The sequence below is a fragment of the Heterodontus francisci genome, chromosome 3 (assembly GCF_036365525.1).
Source record: "Heterodontus francisci isolate sHetFra1 chromosome 3, sHetFra1.hap1, whole genome shotgun sequence".
In the NCBI taxonomy this organism is placed as follows: domain Eukaryota; kingdom Metazoa; phylum Chordata; class Chondrichthyes; order Heterodontiformes; family Heterodontidae; genus Heterodontus; species Heterodontus francisci.
Window position 1 is genome coordinate 129624481 of NC_090373.1, and position 16083 is coordinate 129640563.

Genomic DNA, 16083 nt, shown 5'->3' on the forward strand with positions numbered 1-16083 from the left:
TGACAGGAAATTGAAAAGAAATTGGGGCTGGAGCTCAAATACTTACAAGGTTTACTTTCATATTATTTTGCAGGACATTTTGATTTATTTAAAATATGGACAGATTCAGACTTTGCAATTAAGTCAATTCTGAACTTGAGCAATTTATCAACTTATAATGTGAGTATAGTCCAATAAACAGATTTCACTACACACTTCAAAGATATTTTTTATACATCTTTCTCCGTCCAGGGCTCTCCAGAAAACACAGGATCATCTCCCACTTCCAGTCCAGCAAAGGTGGCCGAAACATCTGCCGTAGTCGATCTATTTTCACCCCCACCCTCTGTAGCTCCAACAAAGTGAGTCTGTCCTTAAGTTGAAAGGTTTTGTTGCTGGATCTTTTGGCTCTTGATTTTCCTTTTATGCTGCTTGCATCTTGTTAAAAGTAGTAAAACTATTTGCCAGGATGAAGAATACCTATGTGCATACAAATGTTTATATATTTAATTATATGTTGCACCTGCAAGTGGCATACAAATAGTAAAGCTCTGATTCTCCGAAGTAAACTTATTCAGATAGATTAGTAGGGTGTGTCTCAATACCATTTCAATTCTTATTTTGAAACTAGTTTTCCTCAATGTTTTCATGCATAATCTAAGATTTTGAGCTGTAGATGAATTCAAAGCAGTAGTTGACTATCTCGGTATGAAGATTAAATTTTTCTCCTGCATTGGGGAAGAAGTGAGGCAAATGAACTAGAAAATGACAGTATTGGCCAAGTTGTGGGTCCACCTTATTTTGGAGATTTCAAAGAGAATTTTAAATCTAATTGTCTGAAAGCAAACAAAACACACTAGTGTCTGTTGGACAATTAATTAATTAACAATTAATGTGGAGAGCCCTTTGGCTATATTTCTGAAGTGCATCCACATGCTTTTTTTAACCACTCTTTGCATTGCCCTATAGGGTTCTACAGAGTAATACATTTGTTATAAGTAAAGCTATTGCACTTAGGTACGCTAAGAGAAAGTATTCAAAGCTTTTGCACATAGTTACCTGCCCTATTGGTGTTAAGTGTTTGTGTTTTTAATGCTAGATTTTTGTGTTTGGTTGAGCATCACAAACCATTCCCACAACCAAGCTCCCACTATCTACAACCTCGAATGCTCCTTCGCTTGCTTGATCTGCATGTAAAACAGAGCGCAGGGGTCGAATGGGTATCTCTTGTCACTTTATTTCCGTTCAATAGATGGATCGCGCAACACCACATTGTTTCCCAGACTTAGGACAGAAAAATAAAACATCTCAGCCACAATCGGCAGGCAAATGTATTGAAACGTAACCAAATAAACAGTAGCAAGAACAAGTACTAGATTTTCAGTGATTGCTGTTTTCTATATCCCAAGGAGACATAAGTATACAAAGTTACTTTTTTTTGCATCAGCACTCAAAGTAAAGCTGAACATGAAACACAATCCTTTGTGTACTGGTTCAGTAATGACTGACCAGCATTTCTAGTCTTTATTGATTCATTATGACTTCAAATGATTCTCAATCTAGGCAAAAGCCGTCAAATATAAACCCACATTACAGCTTAAGGCTACAGAGCTGCTCATCAAATGAGCTACAAGGGGTCACACCCGCTTCCCCTTCACATACCTGAATCAAGTGTTCCCTTGATCCTCAAAACCAGATGATTCAAAACACAAACACAGCTGTCACTAACAGTAGAGTTCAAAGATAACCTCCTAACTTGCGTTTGAATTAAATGGCTTGACCCTCTACCTGGTCAATAGAACAGCTTGTCTACCTGGAGCAATTCATTTGACACTTAGCCACATTTTGAATACAGTGGACTCTGCAAACAGATGTCCAATTTACATCAATATGTCTCCTTGGTACCTAGAAACATAGAAAATAGGAGCAGGAGTAGGCCATTCGGCCCTTCGAGACTGCGGCGCCATTCATAATGATCATGACTGATCATCCAGCTCAGTAACCTGTTCCCGCTTTCGCCCCATATCCTTTGATCCCTTTAAACCCAAGAGCTATATCTAACTCCTTCTTGAAAACATACAATGTTTTGGCTTCAACTGCTTTGTGGTAGCGAATTCCACAGGTTCACCACTCTCTGGGTGAAGAAATTTCTCGTCCCCTCAGTCCTGAATGGTTTACCCCGTATCCTTAGACTATGACCCCTGGTTCTGGACTCCCCCACCATCGGGAACATCCTTCCTGCATCTACCCTGTCAAGTCCTGTTGGAATTTTATAGGTTTCTATGAGAACCCCCCTCACTCTTTTGAACTCCAGCGAATATAGTCCTAACCAACTCAATCTCTCCCCATACATCAGTCCCACCATCCCAGGAATCAGTCTGGTAAACCTTTGCTGCACTCCCTCTATAGCAAGAACATCCTTCCTCAGATAAGGAGACCTAAACTGCACGCAATATTCCAGGTGTGGCCTCACTAAGGCCCTGTATAATTGCAGCAATACATACCTGCTCCTGTACTCGAATCCTCTCGCTTTGAAGGCCGACATACCATTTGCCATTTTTACCGCCTGTGGGACCTGCATGCTTACCTTCAGCGACTGGTGTACGAGAGCACCCAGGTCTCGTTGCATATTCCCCTCTCTGTTTTTTGCCGTTCAGATAATCTGTCTTCCTGTTTTTGCTACCAAAGTGCATAACCTCACATTTATCCACATTATACTGCATCTGCCATGCATTTGCCCACTCACTCAACTTGTCCAAATCACCCTGAAGAGTCTCTGCATCCTCCTCACAACTCACCCTCCCACCCAGTTTTGTGTCATCTGCAAATTTGGAGATATTCCATTCAGTTCCCTCATTTAAATCATTAATATATATTGTGAATAGCTGGGGTCCTAGTACCGATCCATGCGGTACCCCCCCCCTAATCACTGCCTGCCATTCGGAAAAATTTATCCCTACTCTTGGTTTGCTGTCTGCCAACCAATTTTCTATCCATTGCAATACACTGCCCCCAATCCCATGCGCTTTAATTTTACACACTAATCTCTTATGTGGGACTTTGTCAAAAGCCATCTGAAAGTCCAAATAAACCACATCTACTGGCTTCCCTTCATCAACTCTACTAGTTACATCCTCAAAGAATTCTAGTAGATTTGTCCAGCATGATTTCCCTTTCGTAAATCCATGCTGATTCTGTCCGATTCTACCACTGTTCTCCAAGTGCTCTGTTATAAAATCTTTGATAATGGACTCTAGAATTTTCCCCATTACTGATGTCAGGCTGACTGGTCTACAATTCCCTGCTTTCTCTCTCTACCTCCCTTTTTAAATAGTGGGGTTACATTAGCTACCCTCCAGTCTGTAGGAACTGTTCCAGAGTCTATAGAATCTTAGAAGATGACACCAATACATCCACTATTTCTAGGGTCACTTCCTTAAGTACTCTGGGATGCATACCATCAGGCCCTGTGAATTTATCGACCTTCAATCCCATCAACTTCCCTAACACCATCTCTCTACTAATACTGATTTTCTTCAGTTCTTCTCTCTCACTAAACCCTGTGTTCCCCAACATTTCTGGTATGTTTGTGTCCTCCTTTTGTGAAGACAGAACCAAAGTATGCATTTAGCTGGTCAGCCATTTCTTTGTTCCCCATAATAAATTCCCCTGTTTCTGACTGTAAGGGACCTACATTTGTCTTCACTAATCTTTTTCTCTTCACATACCTATACAAACTTTTACAGTCAGTTTTTATGTTCCTCGCAAGCTTGCTCTCGTACTGTCAGGGTCTGGTTTATATCAAAATCCTGTGATTTCTGCTGACAAATTTTACATTTTAACCATATATGTACCATGATCTGTATGGCAAAAGTCCATAAACAAATTCATGATCTGAAAAATTGTTTTTGTCAATGATGATTTTTTAGAAAAATCGAAGTTTTTTAAACTGTAGAAATAATATCTGATCCAAAAGTAAATATTGTAGATGCTGGAAATACTCAGCAGGTCGAGCAACATCTGTGGAGAGTGAAACTTCTCTTTTGCTTTGGAGAGTGCCATTTTTATTATATTTCTATGTTCCCTCTTTACCAGGCTTTACTTACAGTATTATTGCAGTTGCTGCAAATGAACTTGTAGCAGACGAATCTATCAGGGTTCCTATTGTGTTCCATGATATAGATGAGGAAGATAAGTTCACAAGGGAAGAGCAGATGCAGTGACACTACAGGTGTGATATCCAAACCTTTCACTATCCCAGTAGCCACATTTAAATAGCTCCTGTCTAGTCTTTACTACTTTCACCTCCAGAATAGCTTACACTCAGTTATGCCATCTTCTCCAGGCTGATCTGTTCAGCTTCTGGAATTGGGATGGTTGTGCCAGAGGTTACCGCTGTATTAACTTTTTATGCACTGAATTCTTCAAGCAATTGGCTAAGTGACAGGAAGCGGAAAGTAGTGGTGAATGGTTGTTTTTCGGCTTGGAGGAGTGTATGTAGTGGGGTTCCCCAGGGGTTGGTCTTCGGACCCCTGCTTTTCTGGATGTATATTAATGACCTTTGGTTTGCAGGGCACAGTTTGAAAATTTGCAGATGACACAAAACTTATAGGTATTGTGAACTGTGAGGAGGATGGTGATGGACTTCAAAAGAACATGGGTTGGTGGAATGGGCAGACAAGTGGCAGATGAAATTCAATGCAGAGAAATGTGAAGTGATTTAATTTGGTTGGAAGAATGAGGAAAGCCAATAAAATAAGGTACAATTCTAAAGGGGTTGCAGGACCTGGGGTTATATGTGCACAAATCATTGAAGCTGGCAGGGCAGGTTGAGAAAGCGGTTAATAAAGCATACAGGTTCCTGGGCTTTATAAATAGGGGCATAGAGGAGAAAAATGAGGAAGTTATGATAAAACTCTGGTTTGGCCTCAACTGGAATAGTGTGTCCAGTTCTGGGCACCACACTTTAGAAAGGATGTGAAGGCATTAAGGTGCAGAAAAATTCAAGAGAATAGTTCCAAAGATGAGGAATTTCACTGTGGATAGATTAATGAAGTTGGGGCTGTTCTGCCTGGCAGAGAAGAGATTTGATGGAGATGTTCAAGCTCATGAGGGGCCTGGACAGAATAGAAAGGACAAAACTGTTCCTGTTGATGGAAGGATGGAGACGCAGAGCACACTGCTTTAAGGTGATTGGCAAAAGAAGCAATGCCGATGTGAAGAAAACTTTTTTATGCAGCGAGTGGTTATGGAATGCACTGCTTGAGAGTGTAGTGGAGGCAGATGCAGTTGAGGTCTTCAAAAGTGAATTGGAAAATTATCTGGAGAGGGAAGATTTATAGGGTTCTGGGGAAAAGGTGGAGTGGGACTAGATGAGTTGCAGACGACTGGCACAGACACAATGGGCTGAATGGCCTCCTGTGCTGTAATTATTGTGATTCTATAATTCTGTAGTTGTAGTGGGCATCTACCAAATTAGCTTTCAGTGCCTAGAAGCATCAACCAAGTGACTGAAATATTTGTAAGGGCTCATTTCCATATGAAAACGAATCATTAGCTGGACAAGAGATTGACGTTCTATGTGGCAAGGTTCCCAAGAGTGTAGCAAATGACACCATATTGGCATCATGGCTCTTCGCATCAAACCGATGTGCTAATAAAACTAAGACGGCTTCCACTCAGTTGTGTTTTCTGACCGTCGCAATATCAATATCGCAGTGTCCATTATCTAGGAAGCAACATTGATGTCTTCCTTATGTGGTAGTCAATCGTGCCGACATTATTTGAAGGCTCGGATAGAATAGAAAAATGGTTGCTGGAGGACCAGACTATTCCATGAAGCTGTGGTGCCTGAACAATTGTTGGAAGTAAATACGATAATGTATTTGTATCCAACCCCAGCAAATGTATTACAGATGAAAGAAAGCTCATGGTGTAAAGCATCTGTCTGCTATGTCTCTCAACTTTGTCCTTGGCTGTTTTAAATACATTTCCTGGAGTCCCTTTCCCACATTCAAAGCCATCTCCCATTCTTCGAACTAGTTACATAGTCGTCTTTGTTCTTGGGACGTGGGTGTTACTGGCAAGGCATTTGTTGCCCGTCCCTAATTGTCTTGAGGTGGTGGTGAGCAGCTGCCTTGAACCACTGCATTTCTTGTGGTGTAGGTACACCCACAGTGCTGTTAGGGAGGGAATTCCAGGATTTTGACCCAGTGACAGCGAAGGAACGGCGATATAGCTCCAAATAAGGATGGTGAGTGACTGGAGGAGAACTTGCAGGTGGTGTTCCTATGCATCTGCTGCCTTTGTCCTAGGTGGTAGAGATCACAGGTTTGGAACTTGATAAAGGAGGCTCGGCAAGTTATCCAACTGTCATTTCTGACCCACCTCCTGATTCCTAACCCAAATAGTTGAGTACCATTTGCAAATTTAATCAATTTGCACTGAGTTTCTGAATCCAACCCAATGATAGAACTGTACAACCCAGGGCTCATATATTTTTGAACATTTACACTAAGTGCAACTGCTTCAGTTCTGTGTATCTGGATGTATGGTTTAACTGCCCAAAATAATGAAATAACCTATTTTTAAATATAAACCTAGATTTTTTTTTTAAATGATTCTATAGTCTTTTAATTAAAAAAAAAAAGCCTATTTTTGCCCTTTTTTAAAGTCTTGGGTGCAACTGGACAACACCATTTCGGGACTGGTGTATCCAGATAGAACTAAGAGGCAATATTTTCACCCCTCAAGTGCAAGGCAGCAAGGTTGCACGTAAATCAGATAGTTGATGGCTGTTGTACTCTATCGGATGATGGACCACGGAGAATGGCAGTTACTGGTGTGTTTGCACTGATGGTTTCTGACGGTAATAGTTTTATTTAAAAATAGATTTATTTGGAATCTGCAATAAAGCCACTTCAATACAAATGTCTGCACTAAGGAAAGTCCACATGTTTATTACATTTGCATTTATTTTGTAATGTAAATACCTGAATTTGAAGGGGAGAGGTATTTCAATAATAATTTGAAATAATTATTAATATTTTATTTTCCACTTCAGTGCATCCAAATTGTCCAGTGATCTTCTTGATCTACAACCAGATTTGACATCCACAGTGCAATCGACAGTGGCCGCTAATCCACCAGCCAGTGCTTGGGGAGGTGAGAATGGTGCATTGCAAGGATATGTTTAGCCCACTGGCTTAAATATTCTTAAAATATTAATTCTGCGTAGTTTCAAATTGGGATTGAGAAAATTAATATAATGGGTGGTGGTACTGAACTCTCTTGCTTATTTCTCTTTGCCACTGTTGATTTTTGGAGAAGAAATTCTATTGGAATGAATATTGTATTGTAAAGTTTAATGTTTTTAAATCTGTACCTTGATCTGTGGGTCAGGATAAAAAGAATGTGATTATAGGAAGAAAAAACTATTATCTGGCACAAACATATTCAGTTAGCTTCGGTTTCCTGATGATTTGAGTATTTTTTCATTAGGTGATTTCAACCAATTTGCCTAATTTTCAAGTTACATAAATCATCAAAATGTTAATTACTTTGAAGGTTTCAGAGTTTTTTGTATTGGTACAACTGGCAGTATTATGTGGGTTCTGTGGGTTCACTTAATGGTAAAACAAAAATACAAAAATTTGGAAAGTGTGGAACAGCCATCTTAAGGTTCTGGTGTATTCAGACAATAGCAAACTGTCAAATAATGTTTAAAAAAAAAACGTTTGTATCTAAAATGTTTGATATCACTCCAGCCGCTTTGATAATTAGCTGAGTTAACTGTAGTTCTACATTGCCCACTGACTTGTAGTCTGATCTACTATCTTTGGCAGTGCCTGATACCATGGCAAAGGATAGGCTGATCATTTTGTCTCACTTGAACTGACTTTAAGCAAGGAGGTTTGGAAGTAATTGCTTTTAAAATGTACTCATGAAGGATATCCAAACATGGCATTTAAAAAAAAAAGTGGTGATTTCTATAAAAGCTATTATATATAAAGCACATGTTGTCTATTATGTAATATATTTAAGTGTTTTGTACTAATTGCATAATCTTGGGCTACCTTCACTATTGTCTAACAGTAACAGAGAAATGGTGGTTAAAAGTCATATTTCCAAAAGTTTGACATGAACAAACAGCTTCAATTTCTTTTCCTAAGCGACAGAATATAGAAAATTATTTCTGTTGAAAACTTTGAGCTAATCACAATGCGCTTGAAACCTTGTAACTTGACAGGTTTATCATTTCAGCCTCACCTGTAGAGAACCTTGTTACGTAGCTAAAAAATTATATAGTCATGTATAAAGTCATTTTAAATAACACAAGTCAATTACATAAAACAATGGAAGGAAAGGTTTATTGGGATTTCTACGTTTTACTTTTGAAATTTGTGATGGCATTGAAGTGGCATTTTTGTTCTGAACAGTTCTCAAACTGGCAGAAAATCTTCAAGAATTTGATAATTGGGGGACGAAGGCAAAAAGTATGATTCAATATTGAACATTGCATTGTTTTTGATACGCTTGGCAATTAATTTGAACTTACTGTACTTCAATTTAAAATGGAAACTGTTCCAGAAATCCATAGTATAATGAGGTTCTTAAATGGTACCCTTTATTGAACCGTTATCTCTTTACACTTTCTTTACATCTTTGCAACGGATAAAACAGATCTTTTAGGTGAAGGTGAGTAGTTTGGTTAAATGTGTTTTATTAGAATTCATGAATCTACAATTTCTAAGCAGTTACCTCATACACATTTGCATTGTTTGCTAAAGTTGGAGTCTGCCTTCAAGAGAATATTTTTATTCCTTTTTCTTCCCCCTCTTACCTTTGACACTTGCAATACAGATTCTTTGGCTTCTCCTGCCCTTCCTAATGCCTCTGAGGCACAACCTTCTGATCCATTTGCAGCAGAGACTTCCCTGACCACTCCTCCTCCAACTGCTGATACTACTACTACACCTACTGCTGCTGCTACAGCAACAACCACTGATCTGGATCTTTTTGGAGGTCAGTTTGGATGTTCTAGCATCTATTAGCTCAGTGATACTGGTGCCTCCACGACAGGAGGGATGTTTGCTCAATAGTTAAGATTATCAGCATGTTTTTATAGTCTTTGCTTGGCGACAACTGATGGGGAAAGTACCCCATGTTCTCTTATTCTATATACTCTATGAAAACCGAAGAATCATGTGGTGATTGTGAATATTTGGTGAAATTTGCTGTGATGTGAAATGATCTGAACTTTTTTCAATTTTTACAGTTCCTTTGAGAGTCAACTTGATACTTAATTCATATTGGGTAGAAATGTGTGTTTAAACATTAATATCCAAGGAGAAAAGCTATTCATTGAGGTTACTTTTTAAGCTGACCATAAACCTCACCTTGATCTGCCTTAAAAACATGCACAAAATTAACATTGAGGGATGAGGGAACTTGTGAAAACATTAACTGCCTTACGCACCTTAAGCTTTTTCTATTAATCAATAGTTCTGTGCATCAATGAAATATAGTGAAATAAAAATGCTCAGCCGATCAGGCAGCATCTGTGGAGAGAGAAAAACAGTTAATGGTGGGATGCTTAACCCCTAAAATGGGCGAGTGTGGGTCGTTAAAATACCAAAAATCTAAATCCCGATCCTAAACTGCCACCAACTTTAGCAGAGGTGGGACCGGGGCAGGCAACTAATAAGTCAGCAATTTAAATATTACAATAAGGCTGTGTGCCTCATATTTAACCACCAGTTTAAATTGAATCCTGGGGTCTCTGGATACCTGACGCCTAAAAGAAGGCGAGGACTGCTGGATCCAGGAGCTGTATCATTTCCTGCTGGATCCAGTATACCTGCTTAGTCATGCTGCACCCCACCCCAGCCTGACCCCAACATTTCTGATCTCTGCAAGGTCTCCAATCTCTCCCCTCTTCATGCCCCCAGTCCCCAATCCTTTCTCCCCAATTCCGGTTTCCAATCTGTCTCTGAGCTCTAATTTCTCCCAACCCTGGCCTTTGAACTTCCTTCGGTCCCTGATGTTGCCCAGCTTTAGCTTCCCCAATCTTCCCCAGCTCTTTTCTGCTCCCCGACTCTGTCCTTGTGCCAAGGGCCTACCTGCCCGACAGCCAGCCAGCCCCTCTATCTGACTGGCTGCAGCTAGGAAGCGGAGACAAAAAGTGCTGATCAGATCCTACTGGTAAATTCTGTTTTTGCAGGTTTCCTGCCCTCAACTCAGTCACGCTGCTCCCTTCTCACCTCTGAGTTACTATCCAGCCTAATATTTCAGATGGATGAAATTCCATCAAAACTGGGTGAGCCTAAATAACTCTTCTGATGAAAGGTCACAACCTGAAACATAGAAAGTTTAAGGCATAGAAAGAGGCCACTTGGCCCATCGTGTCTGTGCCAGCTGCTAATCACACCTTCCAGCATTTGGTCCGTAGCCCTGCAGCTTACGACACTTGAGGTGCATATTCAGACTCCTTTTGAATGAGTTGAGGATCTTTGCCTCAACTACCCTTTTTCAGGCCGTGAGTTCCAGACGCCCACCAACCTCTGGGTGAAAAACCTTTTCCTCATCTCCACTCTAATTTTTCTACCAATCACTTTAAATCTATGCCCCCTTGTCCCTGACCCCTCTGTGAATGTGAATAGACACTTCATCTCCACTCTATCCAGGGCCCTCAAACCTTTGTACGTTTCAATCAGATCTCCCCTCCGCCTTCTCTGTTCCAAAGAGAACAACCCCAACCTATCCAATCTTTCCTCATAGCTGCATTTTTCCAGTCCTGGCAACATCCTCCTAAATCTCTTCTGTACCCTCTCTAGTGCAATTACATCCTTTCTGTAATGAGGTGACCAGAACTGCAAACAGTACTCAAGTTGTGGCCTAACCAACGATTGAACAGTTCCAGCATTGCCTCCTTGCTCTTGTATTCTATACCTCGGCTAATAAAGGAAAGGATTCCATATGCCTTCTTAACCACCTTCATGACCTCTCCTGCTACCTTCAGGAATCTGTGGACATTCACTCCAAGGGGTCTCACTTCCTCTACACTTCTCAGTATTTTCCCATTAATCATGTATTCCTTTGCCTTACTTGACCTCCCCAAATACATCACCTCACACTTCTCCAAGTTGAATTCCTTTTGTCACTTTTCTGCCCATCTGACCAGACCATCAATATCTTCCTACAGCTATCTACCCCACAGCCAATCTTTGTCTTCCGCAAACTTCCTAATCATGCCCCTTCATTTATGTCCAAATAGTTCATATACACATCAAAAAGTCGGGAACCCAGTACTGAGCCCTGCAGAACGCTACTGGAAACAGCCCTCCAGTTGCTAAAACAGTCGTCAACAATTGCCCTTTGTTTCCTGCCACAGAGCCAATTTTGTATCCACCATGATGCATTTCCCTGGATCCCATGGGATTTAATTTTTTTTAACCAGTCTGCCATGTGGGCCATTATCAAAAGCCTTGCTAAAATCCATGTGGACCACATCAACTGCACTACCTTCATCTATCTTCCTTGTTACTTCAAAAAATTCAATCAAGTTGGTCAAACAAGATCTTCCCTTAACAAATTCATGCTGACTATCCTTGATTAACTTGTGCCTTTCTAAGTGACAGTTTATCCTGTGTCTCACAATAGATTCCAATAATTTGCCCAGTACTGAGGTTAGACTGACTGGCCTGTAATTATTCGGTCTATCCTTTGCTCCCTTTTTTAAACAAAGGCAGAACGTTAGCAATTCTTCAATCCTCCGGCACCACACCTGTATCTAGCGAAACTCTGTTTCTCTCTCCACAGATGCTGCCTGACCTGCTGAGTGTTTCCAGCATTCACAGTACTTTTCTTTTGTCTAAATAGCGGTGTCCGGTTATTATGAGAGGCATCACAAACCAGGCCTCCTCAAGTTGACATCACCTGCACACTTACAATACGAATCATTGGATCACCATAAGAAGTGGGAAATTCATACAATTTGTTTTGCATTCCCTTGCTTTGGTATTTTGTCAGCCACTTATAGGCCACACCACTGGTTCCTTGTTGATTTTCGGAGCCTGCTATTTAAACAAGATTTGTCATGTGATGACTTTTACTACTTCATTGATGCTCAGTGAAGATTCCTTTAAAATCTGTTTTATATCATTGGTGAACACTGCAAATAGGTTCATTACAGTACATTTACATTGACTAAGTAGGGCCATTCAATTTTTAAACCAAAGAGTGTATAAACTGGATAATGACACATTTCCTGCATCTATCCTGATTGTATTACCATTGCAATTACTGGCAAAGTAACATGATTTTCAAACTAGTTCACTTACAGTACAGCTCTTAGCAGCCTAACAATCTCAGTTTCATTCTTTTTCCCTCAAAGTCTAGATTGTCAAAATGGGTTCAAAAGTTTGACCAGGTACAAAATAGCTTCAGTTGTATTTTTACTTAATGACCATTTTCATTCCTGTCCAGGATAAACATCCTGGAAATTTTACCCGATCATAACCTGTAGAATTAAGGTAGTAACACTGCTGATGTATAAGAAATGACATTCAAATCCAGTGTTTGTGATGGGAACAAATCTCTCAACAAAAAAATTTCATACATATGCCTTATGTGGTTGTTCTAGTCTCTCTGCTTTCAGGGAACATCAATATAATGCAGGACAATCAGTCTCTTAAAACTGCATAGTAGTCTATTATTTTTAGAGCAGTTCACTATGAAATCTAGTTCAAAACCAACACATTAACAGTTTTCGGTCAAAAAATGCATAACATCCTAAAATTACATCCATGTAAGAAGTTGAATTTGTAGTCCATTAAATGGTAAATTCTGAAATCTTGTCAACACTTGTCATACTGATCTATCAGTGTACTTGATGGCATATTAAATGCGTGTTCTTGCCAAGTTAGATTTTCCCTTGCATCACTGCATAGGTATGTACATGCAAACACTGATGCGCTACAGTTTGGCCCACTGCAGTATAAATTGGCAACAACACCATACATTTATATAGCAAGTTTGAATGTAGTGAAATGTCTTGAGGCGTTTCACAGTTGCATTGTTGGACAAGAATGGACACCACACCAAAAAAGGAAACATTCGGACAGGTGACCAAAAGTTTGCTCAAGGAAGTAGTTTTAAGGAGCATCTTAAGGGAGGACTGCAAGATGAAGTGGAGAGGTGTAGAACTTGGGGCCTAGACAGCTGGATACACAACTGCCAATGGTGGACCAAAGGGAGCTGGAGCTGCACAAATGCCAGAATTGGAGGAACACTGAGTTCGTTGAGGGTTGTAGGACTAGAGGAGGTTATCAATTTGGGGGGTTGGTTGAGGCTGTGGAGGGATTTGAACATGAGGATTAGAATTTTAAGATTGAGCCAGTGTCGGTCATGGGTGAAGGGGACTCGGTGAGTGTTAGGATATGAGCAGCAGAGTTTGCATGAGCTCACTTTCGTGTAAGGTGGAAGATGGGAGGTCGACCAGGAGAGCATTGGAGTCAATTCTAGTGGTTTTAAAAAAAGTATGGCTGAGAGCTTCAGCTGCAGATGTGCTGAGGAAAGGACAGACGGACAACATTACAAAGGTGAAACTAGACAGTCTTGGGAATAGAGATGGTAGTGAGTTGGAGAGATTCAAGCTTGGAGTTGAGGAAAGTGGGCATGAGTTTGGGAGGTGACGTCAGGTTCAAAACTTTCAAGAGGAAAAGGAGGTTGGAAATAGTGCGGTAGTTTGTAAGGACAGAGGGGTTTTTTGAGGCGGGAGGGGATGAGACAAATTTCAATGGGAGGGAAACAGTACCAGAGGAGAGGAAACCATTCACAGTATCAGTTAACTTGAAGTCCAGGAAGGGAAGTTGGTTGGTCAACAGTTTAGTGGGAATAGGGTCAAGCAGAAGTGTGTCTCATGGACAAGATGAGCTTAAAAAGGGCATATGAAGAGAGAGAGAGAAAGATGAGCATTCAGGGCGAAGGCTGTGGGTGTGGGGGAGCCTTGAAGTTTAACTTTGTGGGCTAGGGGAAGGGAGGGATGCAGCAGAGACAGTGGAATGGATGGTCTAAGTCTTAGTGATACAGAAGTCAGTGAGCTCCTCACACCTTTTTGGAGGCGAGGGTGGATGAGACTGGGGAACTGTTTAAGGAGATGCACTTTATACCTACTGGCATATATTATATTAGATGAAAAGATTTTGGCAAGTGAAATGGGTAAATACAGGGCAGCTCTAATGCCATGTCTACATATGAACAGGATCCTGGAATATCAGTTGCTTCAATTATTACACAATGGCAGACGAAATTTAACAAGTGTGAATTGATGCATTTGATAGGAAAAAAGAGGCGACGCAATATAAAATAAAGAAGGTACAGTTCTAAAGTGGGTGGAGGAACAGAGAGATCTGGGGTTATATGTGTGCAAATCATTGAAGGTGGCAGGGAAGGTTGAGAAAGTGATTAAAAGACACATGGGATCCTGGGCTTTATAAATAGAGGCATGGAGTATAAAACCAAGGAAGTTGTGATAAATCCTTAAAATACTGGTTTGTCCTCAGCTGGCGTACGGTGTCTACTACTGGGCACCGTGTTTTAGGATGGATTTGAAGGTATTAGAGACGGTGCAGAAAATATCTACGAGAATGGTTTCAGAGATGACTGACTTCAGTTACATGGATAGATTGGAGACCTGGGGCTGCTGTCCTTGGCGAAGAGTAGGTTGAGCGGAGATTTGATGAAGCTGTTCAAAATCATGAGTCTAGACAGTGTAGGTAAAGAGAAACCCTTCCCAGTGGTGGAAGGGTTGAAAACCAGAGGACATAGATTTAAAGTGATTGGCAAAAGAACCAAATGTGACATGACACAGCAACTGGTAACGATATGGGATGTGCTGCCTGAGAGGATGTTGGCAAATTCAATTGTGGCTTTCAAAAAGGAATTAGAAATGTGCCTGAAGAGAGAGAAATTGTCAGGCTACAGGGAAAGAGTGGGGGAGTGGGACTAGCCAAATTGCTCTTGCAGAGAGCTGGCCTGGGCTGAATGGCCTCCTTTCTTGTAACCGTTCTGATTCGACAGTGACAACTTAGATTTATAAAGCATCTTTAATGTTGTAAAATGCCCCATGGAAGTGTTAATCAAAAAAATTAGACACCATGATATATATGGGACAAATAACCAAATGCTTAGTCAGAGGTAGTTTTAAGGAGTGTCTTAGGTTTGGGAGAGAAAGCAGAGCTTAGGGCCTAAGCAGCTGAAGGCACAGGTGCCAATGGTGGACCGATGCATAGAGGCCTGAATTGAAGGAGTGCAGAGATCTTGGGGATGGTAGGTTGTAGAGGTGGAGGAGCTTAGAAATAGGAAGGGGCAACGCCACAGAGGGAATTGAAAACGAGGATGAGAATTTTAATATCAAAGCAGTGCCTAACTGGGAGCCAATGTGGATCCATGAGCATGGGTGATGGGTGAATGGGATATGAGCTCAAGTTTATGGAGGGTGAAAGATGGGAGGCCAGCCAGGACATCATTGGAATAGTGGAGAGGTAACTGAGGCTGAGATGAGACTTAAACTGGCGATGTTATGGAGGTGGAAGTAGGAAGTCATGGTGATGGAGTGGATCTAGGGATAGATAACTAAGGATAGATATAGATCGGACACTCCACCTCAATGATATTTTAGCATATATAAAACCTGTGATTATATATTTTGCTTTTTTTGTAAAGTAAAAGAACCCTTGGGTGGCTCTGACTGATTAGTAATGCTGTATTAAGATTTTTGTGCCATTTCTTGTCATTCTTTAGTTTGAGGTTCAGGTATATTACTAGAGCAGTGGGTGCTTTATGTTGCATCTGACCTGTGTCTTACAAGGATGTAACTAAATGTGAAGTTGAAAATAGTGCCATCAGCCTTCACTTTGAATGCAAGTATGAAATGTAGAATGAAAACTATGAATTGTACCATTTGCTCAGAGCATATCTGAGTAATTCAGTTTCAACGTTATCTTAATATTACAAATTGCTATTGGATGTCTAAGTGGTGTATAAGTTCCTTAATTTATTTGCATTTTGCTAAATTTATATAGATCCACAAATCACTTAATT

The 16083-nt window shown here is 40.5% G+C and overlaps 1 protein-coding gene across 3 annotated transcripts in view; it reads left to right on the top strand.

Moving 5' to 3' along the window:
• The window catches only part of snap91a (synaptosome associated protein 91a), a 235946-nt gene that overhangs the window by 154388 nt on the left and 65475 nt on the right, over window positions 1-16083 (top strand). The window contains exons 12-15 of one of the 3 annotated variants that reach the window (XM_068026003.1): window positions 232-341; window positions 7043-7143; window positions 8662-8676; window positions 8842-9003. In XM_068026003.1, coding sequence (XP_067882104.1) covers window positions 232-341; window positions 7043-7143; window positions 8662-8676; window positions 8842-9003 — 388 coding nt within the window. The remainder of the gene's footprint in view (window positions 1-231; window positions 342-7042; window positions 7144-8661; window positions 8677-8841; window positions 9004-16083) is intronic. The other 2 variants (XM_068026004.1, XM_068026005.1) reach the window with 2 other exon arrangements.